Consider the following 24,647-nt stretch of genomic DNA (forward strand, 5'->3'; position numbering starts at 1 on the left):
TTCATTTATTTTCAATAAAAAGGCAAAAAGTTATGTCGGAAGAACTTTAAAGAGTTATTTATTTATCACTTTTTGCGGGCTTCTGCATTTAAAAAAGTTTTATTTACTGATTCAAAACAATCCAATCAATTTTTTAAGTTACCTGGGGTTGTCCAGAAACGTTGATATTAAGAATTAAAAGAACAAAAGAATGTAATAGCTCAAACTATAACTCATTCATAATTAAAGTATTCCATACTCAGCGAATGCGGTGGACGGTTTATCATTGCAATGGCATCGTTGTTCAGGCAATCTCAGATGACATATACATAGTAAGGCTTCGCGTTGTCATTCAAGGTTGTTTTGCTTTGGGTGTCTGGCGTTAGATGCTGCTTCTCAATAGCCCTAACAACAAGCATGAGACAGTCATTGATCTATATTTGAACTCCTTTTAGTTTTTCTTTAAATCTTTTAGGAAGTGGATCAAAAAGAAGACTATCATTTGGAGCATATTTTTAGGCTTTATTTGAACGGATGACTGTTATTAGAGATTCTCCGACACTAAGCAATGAATTTTTTAAGTGCTATCAGCTAAATTTTCGTAAGTCAATAATTAGCAATAATAAAGATGATCCTGAATAATTGTTTCGATGGTATCTTGTGATATTCTTAGAATTGATGGATATAGATAATAGATGGTACAAAGACATTCTTAGAATTCAGATCATCGTCGATAATCTAAATTCTCAAAACAATGACTTGAATGTCTTACTAATTATCATTACACCGTTAAGTGTCTCAGAAGGTAACTTTTTAGGTGAAAATTATATCTCCTTCATTTTTTAGCTGTAAAGCACTATTGCGTTAAGGATGTTTTTAGGGTACTCCACAGAATTTTCAGAGGATGTGAATTCTTGGCTTAATTTTCTTTCTATGATAGCAAGAAATTTTGGTAACATCCCCGGTTAAATGTTTTAAAGAGAGAATGCACATAATTTTAAAATTTTTACGTTTTTACAGCACTTTTAGATTTGTTTTCGTGAATTAAAGTACCTTCATAAGAAAAAGAAAAAGTTGTTGCAACTTAATGACAATCTGTTAAGACAATTTTATGTTTTATTTAAAAAAAAATCCAGTTAAACGAATTGCTCTTTCAGTCTCAACAATAGGTGGCCAATTGATTCAACAATAGGTGGCCATTACACTTGTTGCTAGACTTGATTGGTGGAAAAACTCTTTGACAAACAAATTATAATTCAAAAACTTTTAATTGAAAAAAGCTCTTAAACTTGGCCAATATCCAAAGGAGGCAAAGCTTTCAATTGCAATTGCCATAGTTAAATCCTTGTTGAATGCAACACAAACAATTTAGAAAATCCTTTTTTTTTTAAAGAGTTTTACCAACTAACAAAGTGTTCTAGCCATTTGACAAAATGTGTCAAAAGAAAACGCAACGTTGGCTTCTTGCGCACCATCTCCTTCCTTATCTGTAGCCGTTTCTATCGTTTAGATATGACCATGGGTGGAACTTATTCACTTCTACTGACTTTAACACAGAATTTGTTTAATTAACTAAAGGGTTTTTTTTTTCCTCTCTCTGCACTGACCAAACTTTATATCTGCTTGTTTCTTTTCAACTTAATTAATCGCTGCCTTTTTTTTGAACTGTTGAAATCCAAGGCACAACAATATTATATATGCTTTGAGCATCATGGTTGTTAGATTTCATCAACTGCTGTAACAAGTTATAAAAAATCAACAGACACTCTGTTGAAGCCACTGGTTCTACACATTGAAGTCAACTGCGGCCGATGGAAGCAGAGAACGAGAAATCTCTTCAAGAGTTTTTAATACTACTTGTTTCCTGCCTAAGCCTTTGTACTTGTTAAATAAACTAGGTATGTATTTGTTTTCTGCAATTTGAAATACCACTGCAAGCAACCTTTTCATGATATTCCAAAAATCATTCTAATACCAAAACTAAAGTAAACATTCGATCCAGTCAACTCTTACTTATTTTAGACTCAAGAGTCCTATTCACTAAATTCCAAGGCTTCCTAATATGGAACAGTGTTTCCTATTTTAGTTTTCGTTTTAAACAAAAAGGTAGGTCTTTACTTGGAAAGACTACTTTTCAAATAGGAACTACTTTTCAAATTGAAATCTATGCACAGCATTATTCTATGCACAGCATTAAAATAATGAACTGTTTTCTTCGTGAAATTATATTGCATCCACTTCGCAAAACTTTCCGTTGAATTACAAGCAAAAAAATAAACGTAATTTTATAGATAACAAAGAACCAAAGTAAAAGTCAACTTGCCGTTTTGAAGAATGACACCCCTATGTTGACAGACTTATATCGCAAAATCATTTTTAAAAAAATGAATTCCCAGTTCTTACTTTTATTGATGGTTTATAAAATGGATTGGTCAATAATGGACTAGTCAAATTTGAATTTTTTAATTAACCTTTCTCAATTTACCATCAAGAAAATCTTGTAAAAGTAAAGAGGAAGTGTTTTATGCCATTTTATTTTGTAAATTTTTCTTAACTTTTGCAAAGATAATAGAATGACAATTTTAGTATATTGGCATTATGTAGTTTCACATAACACCTCCAAACGTAAATCTACTTACTTGAGGGACTCTTGGCTGTTTTAACAGGAGTATAATATCCAGTTGTTTGATACACGCTGTCTGAGACATAGCCACGTAGAAATACAGTGTAGTATGTTTCAGAAGAAAGTGATGGATTTCTAACATCTAATTTGAAGCTTCAATTTTGATTACAAATATAATGTATAGAAAAATAGGCTCACAGTTTTTTGAAACAAACAAAACAAACACTATTTGAAAATGAAAATTGCAATAAAGATTTCTTTCAACAGCAAAGTATCTCACCAATAGTTGTTATTTGACTTTCTCTTTTTTTACGTTTAGAAGTTAAGCTAGAGCCAACTAAAAATGTTGTTTGTGATTTATCTGAAATAATTCCTGCAAGGTAGATGCCATCCAGTTTTCTTTGAATATCTATACTGGAATATGATGCCGGGCTAATTGCAGGAAGATTAGGACTGTCAAGTTTTTTAACAATAACATGGTAATCTCTAAACAAATTTTTAGAAAGGTAAATTTGCTTCAGTTCTTTTCAAAAAAAATTTGTTAAAAATCAAAACACTGAAGAAAACTCATCTATTTAAAATAACAATACCTAACCAAGAAATGTGTTGAGAGTTTTTAAGTCAAATCACTTAAATCATTTTTGTTTATGGGTGCTGAAACCGTGGTATCACTTTGTTTTTCTTACTCTAAATTCTCTCACATTGACATTGGTTATATATGCTGCTAAGTTTGTGGTTGCAATACAAACAATATCGATGATTTAAATGAACAGAAAAATCTTCCATGCACTAAAACTTGGTTAAATAACGGGTTTTCACTCGGTATTTTAACTCTCTATGCTTGGATCTGAACTCTGCAATGTCAACTCAAAGTAAGCTGCAATAATTTATGTTGATAAAAAATAAATGGTCAACATAAAAATCATCATTAGGATGCAGCATGTTTTTTTATGCACATCATCATCAGGATACCATATTGATTTTCTTTGGTTTAGAAACTTCTGTATCCAGCAAGATGAACAATTTGTGAAACAGTTTCCACGGAACCAGTTTCCACGGAACCAGTTTCCACGGAACCAGTTTCCACGGAACCAGTATCCACAAAGCCTGCATTGAGTTCTATTTCATTGGAGGCATCAAGCTTTACCGAGAAGTTCCAGGAGTCATTTTTAAGAAAGTGCTCCTGCGCCAAAACCAATTAACTCGAGTGATGTGTCGTATAATGTGACGTACCATTAGTTATTTCCGGAAACCGCACCATCCTAAGAAGGAAGACCTTCCAGATGGTATGCTGGAAGGTCTTCCTTCTTAGGATGATGCGGTTTCTGGAAATATTTCCTTATGTAATCAAGGTAAATGTGTGGTTGTTGTGGACTATAGTTATAAATGAAAACAATTATTACCTACTAACCTACAATCATTAAAAAAGATTTATACCACAAAATGATTCATTAACTAGCATAATAGAAAAACAGAATAATTTGTTACATATTTGTCTGGCTGTGTTTTATAGTTTCTGGAGAAGATTAGAACTCAATCTTCTCGGTTGACTTACATTAAACTTGGAACTGGAGTGTAAACCATCATTATTAGACTAAGATGGCTCAGTTACAGGAAGTTCAATTCAATGTATATAGTCTAATCAGCTGCAGCAAGGTTAGGAGACAATCACTTTCTGCATTAACATTGTATTTTTTAGTTAGTTGTTGAAATGCGCTTCCTATTCTTGATTCATCATTTTACCTTTTCCTTTAACATTGACTTTTTAGTAAAAGCGTTAAAAGCACAGTGGAATACTGTCACGGAATCAGTAAAAAAAAGTAAACTTTCTTTAGTTTTCACGTCAGAGCTATACTCATTCCTCGTATAACAGCATCTTATTCTGTGATGTTAATACAAACATTAAACCCTTTCTTTTCACAGCCATGCATCCTCAACAGTATTTCGCCAATTTTAACAGTGCACCAACGCTAAACAAATCATCCCGCACTTAATCTTTATTACCATGCACACATTTTTCAAGTGAAATTAATTGTACTTGAAAATATCAATCATTCGTGAAATATACGATTCTTCTCTTTGAAAGCCAACAAATCATACGTAAGTTACAACAGACTCGTAAATGACCTACATAACTGTCCACTAGCTGAAAACACTACTATTTTGGTTAAATCTCGCGGGATTGGTTCAGATTGGCTCCTTTCAGATCAAATCACTTTGCGCACACTGAGTTCCAATACACATATTCTATTGTCCTACATCTGTTTACTTTTATTACTCTCTAATCCATTTTTTTAAAAATGTGTCTTGACAATTGAAGTTCGTCATACTTTGGTTGAAAACATAGTCATCTACGTAAACTGACGTTCCACTCATGACCTATTTATAATTAATGGCGCTAAAAGCCGACTTCATTGATCACTGGTGCAACATTTTGTTTAAAATCAAGTAGTCAAACAACTTTTTGTTTCGAAAAACCATGAATTAGAAAGGCTTAAGAGATTTATTAATTTTTATCAATAACCGTTCCATTGTTTCCCATTCCCAACAATCTAAGTTTCTCAACACGCAATCTAAGTTTCTCAACACGCATCTCCTTTATGTCTCAATAAAATTGTGAACTTCTCTCCAGTCAATGACAGGTCAGATTTCGTTATAATTATTCCGTTGTCGGTCCAAATATATTTTGTCATAGTCTTTGAGCCATTTTATATTTATGCAACTCTGTAGTTCGTTTTCATGATCTGCTCTAGCGCATTTTGGTATCACGTACTGTAAAGCTTTGTCAAACAACCGGTCAAGGCTTTGTCCATCTCTTCATTTCCCTTTTGAAATCTATTTAAAGCAACAAAATCTGATTCATGACCTTTCCTTTTAATTTTTATTTTGTTGACATCATCCATGTTCTAATCTAATGTTCCACAACAACTTGACCCAGAGTTCGCTCTTTCCGACGGTGGAATGGATGCTCCTCATAATATTTTAGTAGAACTCATCACGTGATTTGATTGTTTCATCCTCAAGAGTCATGATTTAATATGCATTCATGAAAACTTCGTTTAACTGTTGCACCTTTGAGCAGTTTTAGAATTTACATTCACTAACTTTTAAACGAATATTAGATTATGGCTTTTGCCACTATTTTCCAGAAAGTGCAATTCCATCCTTGCAACTTTGACCATTTAGAGATCATCATTGAAGACAAGTTTTTAGTAGCAAACAGTTCTTTACAATATCATTCATACTGAACGAGTTTTTGTAACATGTAAGTTGAAACTTTTTTGCTGCAAGCACAGCAACAAAACAAGATCTCCTCTCTTTAAGAAAGGAACTCTTCTTTTTACAAATTGAATTATATTAAATGATTATCAAAAAGTAGCACACAAAAATCTTCATAAAAAAGCTGTTTCATATAACTTCAAATAATATTAGTTTAAAATAAATGTAACTAACAACTAAGCAATATTGTATGTACATTAAGTTTGCCCATTCACCAATCGGCCTACTTTAATCCCAGTGCTCTTCGCGATGGAATTGAAGTAGGCTGACTTAGTGAATGGGTAAACTTAAAGCATAAATTACTTTAATTTATTTGACTCATTCTAAGCTACGTCTGACATGAAATCAAAAAACGAAACTTATTTACCTGATGGGGCCATTAATTTCAGAAAAGCGAATAAGTTTTATTGTAAATGTGCTTTCGGTTATGTCGTTTACTTCCACAGCTGGTAGAGCATCGGTGAAATTTGGGGGGACTAAAGCGAAAAGAAAAAATCAGAGAAATAAAAAAATTTTCAATCATTCAGATTACTAATACGATAAGTGATGGTTCACTGAGCTTTCCGATCATATTTTAACTAATGAATAAGCTTTTAAATCATAAAAGAAAGTTTTTATAGATGCAGAAAATCAATTACATACCTGATGACTTTGTTGCTATTGTAAGTATAGTGCTGTTGTATTCTACATCATTCTCAACCAAAACTCTTATTGTGTAGTTTGTGTACGGAGACAGATTGTCAATTAAACAGGTCTCATTCTTTGTCTTGTAACATTGAGTCAAAACCCAGGTGTAGTTTAACCCTTTCTTGTAATATACCTAAAGGTTAAGAAAATATAAAACCCTTTTAAAACGGTATGTTTATCAAATAGTTACCAAAAGAAAAGAAAATGACCAACAAACCTATAAAAGGAAATTTGTTAACGGTAAAAACTATTAAGAAAATTTCCCTTCAAATTTCAAACATCCTAAAGTTTGATTGAAATGATATTGTATTTATTCATTTTAAACAATGCTTACAGTTTAACTTTTAAAAGTTTTCATTATAACAGAAATGGAAATTTGACTTCAGAAAGAAGTAGGCTTTGCACATTTTAGCACTTAAGCATGAATATGAAGGGTTAACTACAACTCTGCCCAAAATTAATTTTGGGTTGTACTTTACTTTGCCCAAAATTAATTTTGTAAAGTGCTTCGCAGTTCTTCTAAAACAAACCATAAAGGCAAAAAATATTGTTCAAGGACTGCAATCGGGCTTAGAGCATTCTGTCTCAATGAATTTAATGTACCTCAAATAAAAAAAAACAAAGTAACATGATTCTTGTTTTAAATGCCATTTTTAGCTTTAAGTATATGATTTTGAGAAGGATTTTTGAAATGCATTCTTCGGAAATAGCTAAAATGAAAACTTGTGATAAATAATTTAAAAATACTTAAACTTCATTCTACAGAGAAGCAATCTCATTAAATTTTGTATTCAGTTTTTCAACTTCAAGTATACTTTTGCATTGTTTAAATCAATTTTTGTTTTAATTTGTAATTTACAGAGTACATACATAAACGTCGTCAACAACAACTTCGTCATTTTCAGAATACATCAATAAAACTTAACTTATATTAAACTTACTGTGTAACCTCTTAAGATTCCGTAAACATTTTCAGGAGCATTCCATTTTACAAATATTGAAGTCTCTGTTGAAACGCTTAATGAGTCAACATTTTGAATATTGGTAGGAACTAAAAGAAAAGAAGCTTAACGTCGATAAAAAACAATCAGCTAATGTTTTTAGTAATAAAAATTGAGTATAGAAAAAATTTTAAGAATACCGTCTTGCTGAGTTAATGCAGAAAAAATAGCTGGTGCACTTTTCCCATTTGAGTATTTAGCCGAAAGTTGAATGCTATAATTGCTATATTTGCCTATAGCGAAAAAATATGCAAACAATTACGTTGAATGGCATGCAAGACAATAAAGTCATAAAATAAAAACAAAGAGTATGTTGAGAGTATCTTTTGATGAAACTTGATTTAAAAAAGAAATCTAAGAAAGTCACAAAGTCGTTAGTAATAATGTTACAGTAGCACAGTTGGTACAAATTAAAACCTACCGACCTAGTTCAGTAATATTATATGCTGTAATATTTCCAGTCTCCTTACAAATGATATTCCCCGACACTAAAACTCTATCCATAGATAATTGCTGATAACACAATAAATAACCTAAAATAGCACTGGATGAGGATTCCGGAGGCTTCCAATGCAGATTCAACTTTTGCTTTTCTTCATTTTCAACGTAAATAAATCTAGGTATTGTTGATACTAAAAGCAAAAACATTTTCCTTTTTTGAATGATCAGTGATAATAGAGACTTTAAATGTTAGACATAATTGGTAAAGCATTTTAAAATAAGTCAGAAAGAGAAAGTATGAACAGAAACATCTTTGAGTCAATAATAAACTTTAAATGGTAACGTTAGAACTTTTAGTATGCCAAAAATTATGGAAACTATTTTTCCTTTTTTTGCGAGATTATTAATAACATTTTTGTGATTCTTAATTTTTTCTCTATTATTTTTGGATTTTTCTTCGCTTTCGTTCTAGTCCAGTGTGAATTTCAATTGTGTCATAATGTTTGTATTCCTTTTAAATGGCTTCTACTGTTATTGAAGTAGCAATATTTTAACTTCTCGTATTTTTCTTTAAGAATTTTCTTGTTTAATCATATTTGTAACAAGTTTCCGTTGATTATCATTTGAATATTTTTCTTTAGGTACTATATTCATTGATTTAGTGAGTTTGTCTTTTTAAAATTGCTAGGATTCGGAAAATTGCATAGTTGAATGAAAATATCGATAATATAATGAATATTAGAAAAGTTGAATCATGTAACAAAAACAAAAATAAGATCTTCAATCAGTTTTTATTTTCCGATAAAATGCATACGATGTATAATTTCCTCAAAAATTAACAGGTGTAGTAAAAAAGAATGATTATTCACGAGGTTTTTCTTTTAATTAAAAAAAAGCACAATTAGTTAATCTCCAATGATCAATGTTTATTATTTTTATTATATAGAACCATTCTTGTTACTTACTTTTTAAAGATGATCTCTTTCAAATATTGGCCACAACTCCATTTTAACTCATCAACTTTGAGGATCTAATTTTCGAAGAGTTCCTCGAGCATTTGCATCGGTATATCGTAAAGAACAAAAATAATAATGACTCCCAATGCTTCAATCATAGCTGGTTTATCAGCAAAGACTTTAGACTTTAGATAGCTCCAAAGAAAAAGCCCTACACGTGTGGTATCACACGCTTGGTGGTTATATCTCCGGTCGGAGACGAGAAATAAATTGGTCATCAAAACGACTACGTAGTAAATTGATTGTTTCGTAATCTGAATAGCAAGTAGCACTGTCCTGTTAAAACTAAATCTTGTTGAGGTCTCAGGGTTTATATTCAAGCAGCAAGTAGTTCGCTATTATGGCGCAATATTAGTTCCACGAAAAAGAACACTGATTTTAGTAATACAGTTGAACTATTTGAAAACGCTGCTGCCGCGTAAGTTTGTTCAAAAAACCTTATGAATACTGAAAAAACCGTATAAACAGTTTGACATTTCATATGCGTGATGTCAAAATGTCCCTAATTAAAATAAAAAAAACCTCTCGCTTGACCAATCATTTTGTTTATAAACAAGATGAAGCTGTTCTAACTTATGAAGTTATTTACCATTAAAAAAAGAAAACGAGGCCGCATCTCCATAAAAAAACCATTATCTAAAAGATTGCTAGCTATCATTTTTTATGCCAACTGCAGATTTTCACAAATTACGATTTTCTAAGTAAATCATATGAACATTTTATAAAGACAAGACATTCGAAGTAAAATGTGTTTGCAAAAATATTTAGTATTATGAAAGTAAAAAATGATCACATTATTTTCATGACGGGAATGAAATATGTTTGCTTAAAGTAGATAAAGTAGATATAAATTCAAGTGAGATATATTTTGTTGCGAAATTTCATTTAGCAAATAATTAAGTAGGTTTATTAACAGTTATGTTGCAATTATTTTAATATCTTAACATAACAGTTTTAAGCAGTTATTTTGCATCAAAAGGTTCCGATTGCATCTAGGGCAAAATTTTTTTTTTTTTTTTTGCAAAGAATCAACATAGAGGCTTGAACTTTTAGGTAAAATGAGAAAATTCTATAAAAAGCAGACTACAATTCCTAATTAAACTTTTTATGCTTTAAATCACTTCAGAACTTGGTTCAATTATAAGAATTTAAAAAACTCACCAACACAGCCGATACCGTCTGTATCTAATACCCAACCATTCTGACAGGGGCATGAAAAACTTCCGTTTTTATTGACACACTGAGTGTTATTCTGTGTACAAGGAGAGATATCTTTTAAACATTCGTCAATATCTTAAAGAAAGTATAAAAAATATAAAAAGCTAAGCTTACCCATAAAACTAAATAGCAACGGCTTTGGGGTTTTGCGGAAAAATAATTGTCCAAAAGAATAATCTACACTTGTTTAACATTTATAATTTTAAGAAAACTATTGAAACTTGTGAAAGTTGCGTGCAAAAGTAACCGGACAAGCGCATAACTTGAGATAACTTTTTATTGAAAAGTCCAATTTCTTTTAAATTTTCACTTGAATGTCAAAAATTAATTGCAATTCGAAAAACAAATGAATTTTTACTAAATCTAAGCAATCTAATCTTAAAAGTTCATTTTATTGAAATATGCGCGTGCAAAAGTATACGGGTAGAACTAAAATAATAAAATTCCAATACTTTTGTTGGTTTTAATATTTAAAAACGGTGAATAAAACAGAAAGTATGTTTATTAAAAAGAAGATTGTTTTGAATAAACTTTGAAAATAGCGAAGGGAAAATATACAAGCTTAGCTGTCAAAGAAGCGGTATTGCGTGCAACTGAACAAGGTAGAACTACAAGAGACATAGCGGATCAGTTTGATATACCAAAATCAACAGTAGCGGATATATATAAAAGATATAAGGAAAGAAATAAAAATAGAATTTCTTTAAGATCAGGAAGAATTTGAATTACATCTGAAAGATAAGATAAAACTTTAATTCGTGCCGTAAAAAATGATCCACGCAAAAATGCTGTCTTATTAAATGCTGAAACAAAAGAATTTTGTAATGTAAAATGTAGTGTTGACACAACTAAGCATCGCTTTAAGTCTGCAAATCTATTTGCAAGACGTCCAGCAAAGAAGCCATTTATTTCTATAAAGAATCGAAAAACACCATCCTAAATAGCAGCTGCCATCAGTAAAGCATGGAGGTGGAAACGTTATGGTCTGGGCTTGCTTCTAGGATAGATATTTCAGCAGGACAATGACCCGAAGTACACTTCAACCCTCGTGAAAGATTTTTTCAAGACTAAAAAAATTTGATTAATTCAATGGCCTTCGCAAAGTTCCTTGATCGACAAATTTCAGGTCGAAAAACAACAAGTAAACATGATTTATTTAAAATTCTGAAACAAGAAAAGGAAAAAAATTGATAATAATGTGATTATGAAGCTGGTCAACTCAATGCCTTGTCGCTGTCAAGCAGTAGTCAATGCCAAGGGTTTCCTGACGAAGCGTTAAAGTAATTTATTTTAAATTACAATATTTTTAATTAAAAAAATGTTTAATAATAAAACTTTAGCACGAATACTTTAGCACGCGCATATTTCAGTAAATGAATTTTTAAGATTAGATTGCTTAGATTTAGTAAAAATTCATTCGTTTTTCGAATTGCTATCAATTTTTTGACATTCCAGTGAAAATTTAAAAGAAATTGCACTTTTCATTAATAAGTTATCTCAAGTTATGCGCTTGTCCGGTTATTTTTGCACGCTACTGTAGATGTAGAGAAAAATGAAAAAAGATGTTGGACTAATCATTTTTAGCGGTAAAGTAAATTTTAAATTTCTAAAACACAAAAAAATAAGAAAAATTTCACCTTCACATTTTTGTGTAGATGTTTCATATCCCAATATTGTTTGGTAACCGTCCTTACAAACGCATTTGTTACTGCCATAAAAACTTACTAAGTCGGCATTAGGTGAGCAGCACATATCTCATAGAAACAAAAAAAGTTTAAGCTTACATGTTGACACTGGAAGAAATAAAAGCAATTCTTTAAAGAATACTATCAGTAATAAACTCTTGATTTCATGTGCTTTGCTGTTATCACTTTTGAGCGTACTTTGTGGGTTTTATAAAAATAAATTAAAAAACTTATCCAACTTTAAACTTTTGTTTAACACGAAAAATGTTTTAGGCTCGTTTTAAAAGTTTATCTAATTTTTCATTTTAATTCAAATAATTATTAAATATTGGGGTTCCAAACTTACTTAAACTAATTTAATATTTTTGTCCTAAATTACCCCCTGTTGTCCCAAGTATATCCAATTGACTTAAAGAATTTTGTGCAATGTCTTAAAAGTTTGAACTAAAATCATTAATTGAGATATCACAAATTTTTTTCTAGAACCTTATAATTTTGTTGGTCTGTAAAAGCATGTAAAACTTTAAAGTAATTGCAAAATAGAGATTTCAAAAAGGCATTTATCTCAAAATAGTTCTCATATTTCGAAACTTGTAAAAGATAACTTTCCTATAACAAATATTTAAAAATAGTATTATTGTTCAACTAAATAATTAAAAAATATATCACTGGGGCAATAAATAATATAAAAATAATATATTTATTACAATTATTTAAATTATTATCTACTCATTTCGTTTATGAAAAGTACCTTTTACTTTTAACTGTGCCAACGCAGTACCGTATCTTTTTGTAATATCAAGGCACTCTCCAAAAATATTTGATTTTCTAGATTGTAGTAACTCACTCATAGTTGCGAGGTCACAGTCACAGTTCAATGGATTGCCATTCAAAAGAAGTCTATCTAACAAAGTCGTTGATTGAAACACATTTGGCGGTAGGCTAGCTATTTGGTTGTATTGTAAATCAAGAACTTCTAAGGATGTTAACGTCGTAAATAAGTCAGGCTGAACAATGGATAAGTTATTGAATGAAAATTGAAAAGTTGTTAAAGAAGTTAATGACTTAAATACGTCAGACGGAAGACTGGATATTAGGTTGTAAGATAAATTAAGAAATGTTAATGATGTAAAAAAGTTGAATACTTCAGACGAGAGACGGGATATTTTATTAAAAGATAAATCGAGATTTCTTAGTGAATTTAATGAGTTGAATACGTCAGATGGAAGACTGGAAATTTGATTGTGATATAAATCAAGAAAGTTTAATGAAGTTAATGGTTCAAAAACGTCAGACGGAAGAACGGATATTTTGTTGAATGATAATTCAAGATATGTTAATGAAGCTAATGACTTGAAAATGTCAGACGGAAGTCTGGATATATTGTTGAATGACAAGGAAAGAGATTTTAAAGGCTTTAATGAGCTGAATAAGTCAGACGGTAGACTGGATAATTGGTTGGAATTTAAATTAAGAAATGTTAATGAAGTAAGGAAACTGAATACGTCAGACGGAAGATTGGATATTTGGTTGGAACTTAGTTCAAGAAATGTTAATGAGTTTAATGATTTGAATACGTCAAACGGAAGACTGGATATTTGGTTGGAATTTAAACCAAGAAATTTTAATGAATTTAATGATTTGAATAAGTCAGGCGGAAGACTGGTTATTTGGTTCGAACTTAGTTCAAGATATGTTAATGAGTTTAATGATTTGAATACGTCTGACGGAAGAATGGATATTTGGTTGGAACTTAAATTAAGATGTGTTAATGAAGTTAATGAGTTAAATGCGTCAGATGGAAGACTGGTTATTTGAGTGTTATTAAGATATAGCTCGGTTAATGAAGTTAATGAAATAAATACGTCCGATGGAATTGCAGTTATAGGACTCGAACTGAAGCGAAGAACTTTTAATGAAGTTAATGATTTGAATTGCTCAGATTGATTAATGAATAGGTTAAAAGGTAAAGTAAGATGTGTTACATTTGATGGAACTCCGTTTGATAGCTCAATTATTGAAGTGTATTGACAAACTATCACAGTATTCAAAGTGTAAATGCAGTTTGTTTGACTCATCTTCACACCGTATTTTAGTAACTGGAATCTAAAGAAAAATAATACTTTTATTTCAAGTGAAAAGCATAGTTGGGGGACTAGTAAAATGTAAACAATTATAAAGGGGGATCTTGTTAGGTTTTATGTTTAAATAATTCCTCTAAAGAATGAAAGAAAGTTTCGGGTAAGAGTTAGGTAGCGAGTTTTAAAAAAATATCCTATTCATTTCAAGTTTTGTTTCCATAGAAGCAACTGATCTTTAAAGTAATGAAGTTGGGAAATGTAAAACATCCCCTTTTTCTTTGAAGCATGCCGCTGTTCGATTAGTTAAAAACTGTTTATTCAAAGTTTTTTTTATCATTATTTAGTTACAAAAGAGAGCTTCTCTCATCAAAAAGTTATTCATTTGATCTTCATTTCTTAGCAAAAAGAAAATCTCAAAAAATGCATGAACTTCCAGAGTTTTCGGTCATATATCTCATATAACTTCAAAAAGTTATATGAAATATTTACTATATGACCAAGGATATGAGTTATTTTTGAACTCTTGTAGGTGCTGATAACGGACACCAAGAATAGTGTTAACATATTTCGAATATAAAAGTGCTGATGGAAACTGATGAAATTACGATAAGAAAGCCCGAGTATAATATTAAGAATTGATTCAAACTAATTAGAGTTGTCATAAAAATGCCACCTAAAAAAAACCGTCTTTTTCAAAAAAAGCATAAAGTCCTGCTTAACTATACCAAAAAAAGCAACTTAAGTTATGTTTTTAGAGTTTTTTAGAGTCTTTGCAATAAAAATAAATTTTTTCTCGTCTTACAACCCTAAAGAGTGTTGTTTTTATTTCAACCCAGGTTTAAACCCAATAAGATCAAGAAGTTTAGGATTCTTTGACTTTTTTTTTTTTATTATTCTTTTGACTGTTTCTTACTAACACCTGTTCAATATGCCTAAAGTTTCTTTCAAACTATTTTCATGACCAAAAAGAATTCTATGTAATAATTGTTAGCTTTATATTTTGTTTAGAAATATTTGGTTGTCATTTGTTGCAAAATTCCAAGTTTGACTTAGGGAGAAAATCAAGTCTTTTATTGCAATTGTTTTCATTAAAAAAAGTGATATATTTTACTCTTCAAAAAAATATTTCAAGGATTTTGTCTTTTCTTCAGAAATGAGCTATTATTCAAGTCCCCAACCTCCAAACGCTTTAAAATACTCGTTTTTATCTCGTTGGTGAACTAAAAGCATGTAAATAAATAAGTTTAAATGATATTAGTATTCACTAATGAGTTCATCTCATTCAGACTTAATGAAAATGAGGGTGAAGTGGCTTGACAGGAGTATAAAGATGCAAAAAATTCACAAAACTTGAAAAATTTTAAGAGGCAGACATGAGCAGACTTCTCTTTTACAACTGGCTACCATTTTTATGAGGCAAGACTCATCTGCAGAAACACTAGATTATACCTTTTTTAGGGAACATTTCCTGCTCCTGTAGAGTTTTTTTAGATAGTAAAACCAAAAAAACCCCAGTGGGCTGGGTTTTTTTTGAAAAAAACCCGGCTTTTTGATCCAAGCTTAAAACTAATCGTTAATATTTTTGAAGAAGATCTTGGAAAAAGCGATGAATTTATCAATTTATCAGCATTTAACTAAACTGTAGTAGAGACATAACAAAAACCAAAGCAAACCTATTGCGATTTATTTGGAATAACGTTAACTGATGTTAGGTGAAGTTATCTAATTTAGATAATATATTTTATCATACATTAGTTTCTTGTAATTATAAATTTCTTTAGAAAACTTGTAAAGGTACTCTTTAAATCTACTTCAAATTTTCGCTTTTTGCTGTATAATCTTTCCATTTCAAAGCATAATCTGTTTTAAATTTAAATTTAGCATGAATTATTGGCGCCTCTTGTCAATATTCACAATTCTTTGATGGATATGATGCTCATTTTGTAAATAATGCCTTATATGGTCCCCAAGTTGAGTTCAAGTTAAGTGAATTTTGTAGCAAGAAAATTATGAATATTCAATTATGATTGAGTAATAAAAATGTTTCATAAACGTTTGAGGCTGTTTTGATGTTGTTTCACCTAATAAGGAATGAGAAGTTTTACTCTAACAGATCAAAGTCAAGCAACGTGTACCACTCTGCAGATATTATTTTGCCTGGACAGATATAAAAATAAAAAAAGCACTGTCTATGTTACAAGAACAAGACTCCGAAAACCAAGAAGCATTATCTGACTGCAAATAATCACAGCGTATGCAATCAAATCATTTCTAGTGACGTAGCGTTGACGTGTAATCGTGAAATTTGATTTAGTCATATTATTCAAACGTCAAAGAAATGAAAGCGATCTGCAATTTTCTGTGGTTGAACGACGAAAGAAAGAGAATTATGTTTAGGACAACCAATACTATTTTGTTGGCCTCAATTTCTAACTCTTACACTTAGCAAAAAAGTTTTGGATTGAGTTCAAAAATAACAAATAATTGGGATTAAAATTTCATAGGTTTGTTCAATCTAAATCTACTTTCAATATTGTTTAAGAAAAGTTCTCATCATCACAAAGGGTGTTGAATGTCTCTGGCAACTAAAGCCATTTTTCAACATTCTTTGAATAATATTCAAATTAAATGTTAATCTTTATAATCTACAGCAGGTTTCTATCAAATAAGTTAAGTTGCCTCAATTCTTGTACTTACAAAGAAAAAAATTTTTATTGCGTTTGTATATGTGAAATTGTGCTGTGTAATTGGTTTGTGTTGATGATCTTTAATAACTTTGTTTTGTTTCTTTAATTGAAAAAGCGCACATGTAGCACTGAGATGCATGATCGTTCTCTCTCAATCAACTTAAGTTGCTCTCGCTTTTTATCTAATCATACAGCCGTGATAATTCTCTCAAGCAAAGAGTACATATGGTGTTTATGTCTTCTTCAGTTTGCCATCAGTACAATATAAGAATAGTTTGTATAACATTTGGAGATAAATTTTGTTAGAGGTCACGCAAATCAAAGAAAGTCAAAACTAAAATTTCATTCCATCTGAAGTAGCAAAACTATCAAATGCTGCAATATATCTGAAACACGGTCGTTTACCTAAAGCGAAACAGCGCTATTTTATTATGCGAATGCACCAGAAATAGAAACCGAAAGCCATGTTAACTTTAAAATACTTATGATTAATCAATAGTTCCAATCCTGACATTTTCTAAAATAATTTTACAAATTTAAATCTTTAAAAAAAATGTAAATATAGGATATATGTAGTTTTTCACGCTGATTCCAAATCTGTGTTTAGTTTTTCTCCAGCAAGTCTGAATCTTGAGATGATGTATGTGTGTTTTTTGCACTAATATATAGTTTAAGTGTGAAATATACTAATGTTTCTTTATTTTCAGGGTAATTATTTCAATAAAATTAACTTATATAATGCCTAGAAATTGCAAAAATTCGCCAGGCGCTTTTTGCTACATTTGTGGGCAATTTACATTATCAGGGCAGCGAAAGAAAATCACTCCAGAAATCTCGAAAATTTACAAGCTGTATTTCGGTTGTCCTTTAGGAGATCAAGATAAAACTTGGGCACCACATGTGGCTTGTTATAGTTGTTGCAGCTTATTACGAAATTGGATCAACAAACGAAGGTCTTCTTTTCGATTTGCTCTACCGATGATTTGGAGGGAACCAAAAGATCATTTCAATGACTGCTATTTTTTGCACTGCTAATACTGCTGGATTTTCGTCGAAAAATAAGCACAAAATTGTGTACCCGAATTTGGATTCGGCCATAAGGCCTGTTCCTCATGACAGCACCCTGCTCATTCCAGTACCACCAGCTGATGGATTAGACTTTGTTGAAGAGGAATGTGTTGTTGATGTTGAACGTCAAGATGCGGCTGATGTTGACTTTGATCCAGATATTGACAGCGAAGAGCCCAAAGTTTTCACACAAGGTGAACTGAATGATTTGGTTAGAGACTTGTATCTTTCCAAGGAAAAAGCTGAACTTTTAGCGTCAAGACTGAAAGAAAAGAATTTGTTAGCAGTTGGTGTCAAAGTATGCCACTTTCGAATGCGCAACAACGATTTATCTTGGTTTTTCACCATTGATGGACCCTTGTGCTACTGCAACAATGTCAATGGTCTTTTTGAAAGTTTATCCCAAGTGCATTCGCCTCGTGATTGGCGCCTCTTCATTGATTCATCCAAGAGGAGTTTGAAGGCCGTGTTGTTGCATACTGGCAATCAGAAGCCATGTATTCCAATCACTCATTCCGTACACTTGAATGAAACTCACGAAAATATGAAAATAATACTAGACGCTATTGATTACAAAACTCATCAGTGGAACATTTGTGGTGATTTGAAAGTGATTGGTATGTTAATGGGTATGCAAACAGGGTTTACCAAATTCTGCTGCTTTCTTTGTTTATGGGATAGTCGTGCTGTGAACGAACATTACGTAAAACGTGATTGGATGTTGAGAACTGAATACGAACCCGGTGTAAGCAGCGTTTACCATATTCCGCTGGTTGATCTAGACAAAATATTTTTGCCACCGCTTCACATCAAGCTTGGTTTGATAAAAGGCTTTGTAAAAGCATTAGGTAAAACTGAATCAGCGGGTTTTCAATACTTGGTTGAAAAATTTCCCAAAATTAGTGCAGCGAAACTCAAAGAAGGCGTTTTTGTCGGACCCCAAATTCGAGAGGTTTTGAAAGACCATGGATTTGAAGAGTCACTTACTTCCGACAAAAAAGAAGCGTGGAAAGCGTTTGTATGGGTTTGTAAGAACTTCTTGGGGAATCACAAATTGTGTGGATATGAAAATTGTATTCAAAAGCTACTCGATTCTTTCCAAAAAGTGGGCTGTCGTATGTCATTGAAAATGCATTTTCTGCATTCGCATTTGGCATTTTTTCCTGAAAATTTGGGCTCTGTGAGTGATGAACAAGGTGAACGATTCCACCAAGATATTCAAGTGATGGAAAAGCGTTACCAAGGATTCTGGAATGAAAGCATGTTAGCTGACTACTGTTGGATGCTTTATCGGGATGAACTAGAAAAAGTCTACAAAAGGAAGTCATATTCAAAGAGATTTTAAGTGATTTATATGCTTTAGTCAACAGTCTTTAAACTATTAAATGTGTATAAATGTTTACGAATAAACCTAGTTACAGAGACTTTGACTTATTTGTATAGAAACTTAAGTGGTGCTTGAAATATTGAATGTTTATCAATGTTTATGTATTGGGATAAAGTATAGAATGTCCGAAAATTAAAATTCCAAATATCTCAAGAACTAGACGTGCTGGAAGAAAACTGAAAACAGATTTGAAATCAGCGCAAAAAACTGGTTTAGAAAAAGCTATTTAGATTCATGGTGCATTCAAAAAGTATTTTTTTGTTGACCAGTGTTATAAGCAAAGAATATGTTTTAAAAAAAACCTTGAAATTCAATTGCGCGCGAATGTTAAGAACTGAAAAAGAAGCTGTAAATAAAGGGAAAACTGAGAACTTTTAAGTCAAATAAAGTAAAATCTGATCGTAAAATTTCTAGATTTTTTTTTAACACCGAAATTTAGTCTATATACAGGCTAACAAATCAAGTTTTGTTGAGCATTCTAATTTTTTACATTACGCTAATGGCTTACAAATGACGCTAACATATGTTGCCCTGCTTTTGGCTGGTTCTAAACTATGTTTAAGTGCCGCATCTCAAGGAGCTAGCATTGTTTATAAATTATAGTATTTTTTTGGCATGACACTTAGTAAAGAAGAAAGAGTAGAAATAGAATGTCGGGCACTTAAAAGTCTTTAAAGCAATTATCAAAGATTTATGTGTAATGAGCATCTCAAGAAAGATACAAAAAATTTCAATAAAGCCATAACAGAAACAATTTTGAAGGTGCCTTTTAGAACAAGTAAAATTATTTCTCTTATTTAACTCAAATTTAACTAGTGATAATTGATTTGCTGTACAACGCCACTAAAAGTTAACTTTTTTTTAAATAATAAATCATACAGATACATAGATATCTAGGTTTCTTTACAAACTCTGCACATAGCTATTTGGATTTATCTTAAATATTTCAGCATGTTTGTAGAAGAAGTCCATGAAATTGGATATTCTGAAGGCGTCAGAAGAAGTTTTAAAAAATAATAGCAGCATCTGTTCTGAAAAATGGCATAAATTTATGTCAAAGCAAAAACAACTCTCAGACCTTCAAAGTTCTATTTTTAATATTGATGAATAAATACACCTGGTGAATTATGCGATGCTTCCTCTTGGAAACTACTATTTAACTAATCTTAATTTAAAAGCAATTGTAACACTTCTATAGACAAAACAATGTAATACTCTGGAGTTTGAATCTACACTGAAGAAAGGCGAGGACCATGCACACAACAGATTGAAGCTATATTGCAAAAACTGAAAGTTCAGCGATAACCATACCATGGTAAAAGTTTTATTGGAGATCATGTGCATAGAATATTTCAGGTTCTATTTCTTTTATAAATAAATTTATTTCATATCTGAAAGATTATTATTAATAACAATAATAACAAGCAATATAAAATCATGCAATATATCTTTTAAAGAGACATTTTTCTTTTTTACTAAAACTTTATGCTAAAGTTATGTAACTCTATTACAAAGCTTGTTTATGATGAAGGATTCTCTGGGACAAACCTGCACAAGAAAGCGGTGGAAAGCATTACAAAATCTTAACTACACTTTCATAAATTTTTTGCATGCTATTGCATATTCTACTCAAAAGATACATGACAAATGAAATATCAAATGAACTTTAATGATTTTCTCAAAGCGCTTTGGAATTTTATTGTGTTTATAGTTATTGAGGTTGAAGAGTATACTGAAACCACAACAGTTGCCTAGCAACATAATTTTGATGGTTTATGATGATTTAACATACAAAGCTGGGATTATAAGTACAACATAATTCATGTTGCTATCTTTTTTTTTTCTTAGAAAAAAATATTGTTGAGTGGATGCATTTTTATAGTACAACTTGGCTTGATGCTTTAGTGCCTCCGAAGTTACACATGTTGGGAAGATCACGCTATTCCATTTTTGAAAAAATTCGGCGCTGTCTTTGAAATGTATGGCGAAAAAGGTGGAGAATCAATTTATCTTGAGTTCAACAATTTAAAGCGCATTTATCAATTTATCCCCTGCCCAACAAATCGTTTAAAAGACATCCTAAAATTTTACCATCAAAAAACTAATCCTAAAAGTAGGGTGTTAGTTCCAGAATCACGAAAAAGAAAGAGAAAAAACGAAAATTGTCAAACTTAAAAACCCTTTCGGCAACAGCATTCTACATTTCTAAATAATATATAGTTCCTCTTTTCTTTTATTTGTCTCTACTAAAGGCAAATAAAATCTAGTTTTAATTGTCAATAAGGAATGCAGAAAAGCGCCTTTTTTGTTCATTAAAAAATTGAATGCTAAGATCAGCCATAAAAAATAAATAGAAGAAGATCTCCTCAAACTTTTTCAAGAAATATGGTTACATTTCCACGATAAAAAAACCTTGAACGTAGAGTCCAAAAGGTGTAAACAAATCACGCTAAGTTAACTAGCCATCTTTCTCAACAACAAATGTTAAAAAACGTTTAGATGTTTCTTTTCTTGTTTCAAGTGTTTTACTACACATCTTGGTTATCTTTAAACTAATTGAAATTAAAACAGTAACAAAAAAAACTTATTTATATTGGAGGTTATGCAATTACTTGGTTTCAAGAGAAAAATTACGTTCGTTGCTAAGAGCCGTAACCATTTTAAAAACGATATTTTTTCCTTAAATTTTGCGCATGCGTACAATAACATAGCTCTACCAAGCGATTGTGGAAACAATGAAGCTAGGGGCAAGGTACTTTCTTGAAGACATATTTTATCCTAGCTCGCAACTCAGGACGGTAATTTAAAGAACGCAATTTAAAGACAGTAAAACAAGGTGGTTTCTTTGATTTATTTTGGTTATACTCAACACTAGTCCTTTACAGATGTGAAAAGTGTTAACGGCGTTTCATATCTGGTAAAGTGATAAAATTTAATTATCAGTGCTTATTGTACAAAAAATTATCACTTATAAAATTAAAGCAACACTCAGAAAGTTGTAATTTTGCCTTTTACAATTTAGCTTAAAAATTTGTGCTTTTGCTTATTGATTTTGGAGCAGATTTAGAATATATCCTATCTCATTCGCCATCAAAAAAGCCGTGTATGCTAAGAGAAGTGGAAAAGTAATTATCTCCTTTTGTGTAAGTTTGCCTAATTCTTTACAGCTTCAACTAAATGGAAGAGCCTCAGTGGCGGTCATCATCATTGTTAACATTTCTATTTCTTTTCGATCTTTGTTTAACATCTCTACAATTGCACCATAAAAAAAAATTGCTAGATTCAAATGAAAAAGGAATAAATTTTTGGAAAAGTTGTAAAAAAATATTAAAAACCTGAGGTATGGCTGTAATTAAAAAAAAGTTTATAAATATATATATATGCATACATATATATATACATATATATATATATATATATATATATATATATATATATATATATATATATATATATATATATATATATATATATATATATATATATATTTGATTTTTAACTGACGATCGAACATTGGTCTTCTCTAACCAGCAGAAGGCAATAAAACTAAATGCGTACTGCGTAATAAATAGGTGCTGCATTGGTTTGCAACATCAAATTTAACTTGATTAACTTTTGTTAGATAAATCAAATATTATGACTTTCTTTAGGTGTAATTCTTTCAGAAAAATCAACTTTGATCAAAATTATATTCAGTATTTACACATGAAATGTAATAAACACTTATTAAAAACATTTAGTTCTCTATCTTTAGTTTATCTTTATCTTTTTGTATTTTTATCTTTAGTTTATTTTAATCTTTAGTTTTTTTCTTTAACTAAACATTTTTAATAGGTTTTTATTACATTTCATGAGTATATGAAGTCAGCTTTTCGCTATACGTCTTGATAAAATGCCTGCACGATCAACCTAGTTTTATGGCTTTTGTTGCTCGTGTTCGTAAACTGACATATTGCATCAATTAATTTTTGTGAAAAAAGCTGCTGCTTTAGATAAAAAATATGGTGTGATTAGTTTAGGGTCTGTGATAAAATCAATCAGCAGTACTGCAAAAAAAAAAAAAATCAGCTGAATTACTAACTGGCAGGCCATTCTTCCATTAGATAGTCAGCGTGTTTAGTGCTTTTAATCAATGCCACTCATCTAAATCAATTCGCAATAATTGGATTTATTAAAGAAGCAAAAATTTCTTAGTCAACAATAAAAAAAGTAGCTCATTTTTTCTTCTTTCTTTTTTTTTTTGGTTTTTTTCTTTTTTCTTCTTTTTTTTTGGTTTATCATAAAAAAAAAAGCCTTTTCATGCATTCGGAAAATTTTTTTTCTTCGTCTGATTAAAAATTTAGAAAAAGATGTAGAAAAAACTAACGTTCTTATCAGAAATGATTGAAAAGAGGAGGATGGCTGATATATGTATTACTACCTTCCTATTTTTAAATAGGTTTTCATTGTGTTATAAGTTTTAAAACAATATTTATAATAACTGATTATTGCTTTAAAAGTGCTTTTATGAAATTCACAGGACTAATTAATTAGTGATAAAAATCTCATAACCTACGCCAGCAAAGTTAGAAAATATAGATTTTAGCGCGTCCATTTAATTTGCAGCTTTTGACCGCAAGTTGCTTTTAGACTTTCAAAGTTTTGCATAATCCAAGCTTCAAAAAGCAAATACAAAATTTTACTCTGCATATTAATCATTTATAATCACTGGCAAAATGATTCCTTAAAACCATGTTAAAGCTTTGCTTTTATGTTACGAGTCAAACTCTTCAACTAAAAATCGACAATTTATTTCAATTAGATTACAAACGAAGTTGTTTGTTAAAACAGAACATTTTTCTTACGGCAAAACTTGGATGAGTTTCATTTTTCTTACGGCAAAACTTGGATGAGCTTTATTCTTCAAATCCTTTTTTATTCACGTTGCTAAGGTAAATGTTATGAGCTAATATAACTTTTGCCTTGTACCGATGAAAACCCCATAATAATCCCAGCAAGGGCTAGGGTTAATATTATCTTCGGAAAATTTAATGCCTTCCTTTCTTTGTTTGTCTTTTATTCTTTTCTCGTGAAATTTTCACATAATTAACAAGTAGTCTAACATTAAAATATCAACTTACATTACAATGCAGATGATGTAATAGAATTTCATATTTTAGTCGATTTCGTGAAAGCTGTTCACTTGCGAGCTAAAATGAATTGAATGACATATAAATTAAATGTACATATTATTTAAAATGGGCATGCTTATTACATCAGCATGCGCATTTAAAGAATAGTTAGAAAAGCAATTTTAAATTCCGGCGTAGATTAATGATTTGAGATGCGTTAAAACAGTTTAAACGTCGTTTGCTTCACTCGAGAAGCAGATTTTTGTTAGAATTTAATTGAATTCCAGAGAGACATCGTGTTGATTGCTTCGTGAAATTTGAAAATATTTCTATTTTAACTTAAAGAATTTGAATTATTTCGGAAATAATATTGATATAGATTCG

At 30.7% G+C, this 24,647-nt stretch overlaps 1 protein-coding gene across 1 annotated transcript in view; it reads right to left on the minus strand.

The window, feature by feature from the left end:
• LOC149892904 (uncharacterized) overlaps positions 1 to 24,390 on the minus strand; it is a 41,274-nt gene extending 16,884 nt beyond the window's left edge. The window contains exons 1-11 of the mRNA XM_090092290.1: positions 24,273 to 24,390; positions 12,681 to 14,035; positions 11,882 to 11,998; positions 10,188 to 10,319; positions 7,995 to 8,201; positions 7,710 to 7,802; positions 7,510 to 7,619; positions 6,524 to 6,701; positions 6,249 to 6,357; positions 2,883 to 3,088; positions 2,619 to 2,744 (exon numbers count right to left, since the gene is read on the minus strand). Coding sequence (XP_089948416.1) covers positions 2,619 to 2,744; positions 2,883 to 3,088; positions 6,249 to 6,357; positions 6,524 to 6,701; positions 7,510 to 7,619; positions 7,710 to 7,802; positions 7,995 to 8,201; positions 10,188 to 10,319; positions 11,882 to 11,998; positions 12,681 to 14,035; positions 24,273 to 24,304 — 2,665 coding nt within the window. The 5' untranslated portion in view covers positions 24,305 to 24,390. The remainder of the gene's footprint in view (positions 1 to 2,618; positions 2,745 to 2,882; positions 3,089 to 6,248; positions 6,358 to 6,523; positions 6,702 to 7,509; positions 7,620 to 7,709; positions 7,803 to 7,994; positions 8,202 to 10,187; positions 10,320 to 11,881; positions 11,999 to 12,680; positions 14,036 to 24,272) is intronic.
• Between the last annotated feature and the right edge of the window lie 257 nt (positions 24,391 to 24,647).

The sequence above is a fragment of the Hydra viridissima genome, unplaced genomic scaffold (assembly GCF_058129835.1).
Source record: "Hydra viridissima isolate aposymbiotic clone 2 unplaced genomic scaffold, HvirCarnegie_v1 scaffold_1, whole genome shotgun sequence".
NCBI classification, from domain to species: Eukaryota; Metazoa; Cnidaria; class Hydrozoa; order Anthoathecata; family Hydridae; genus Hydra; species Hydra viridissima.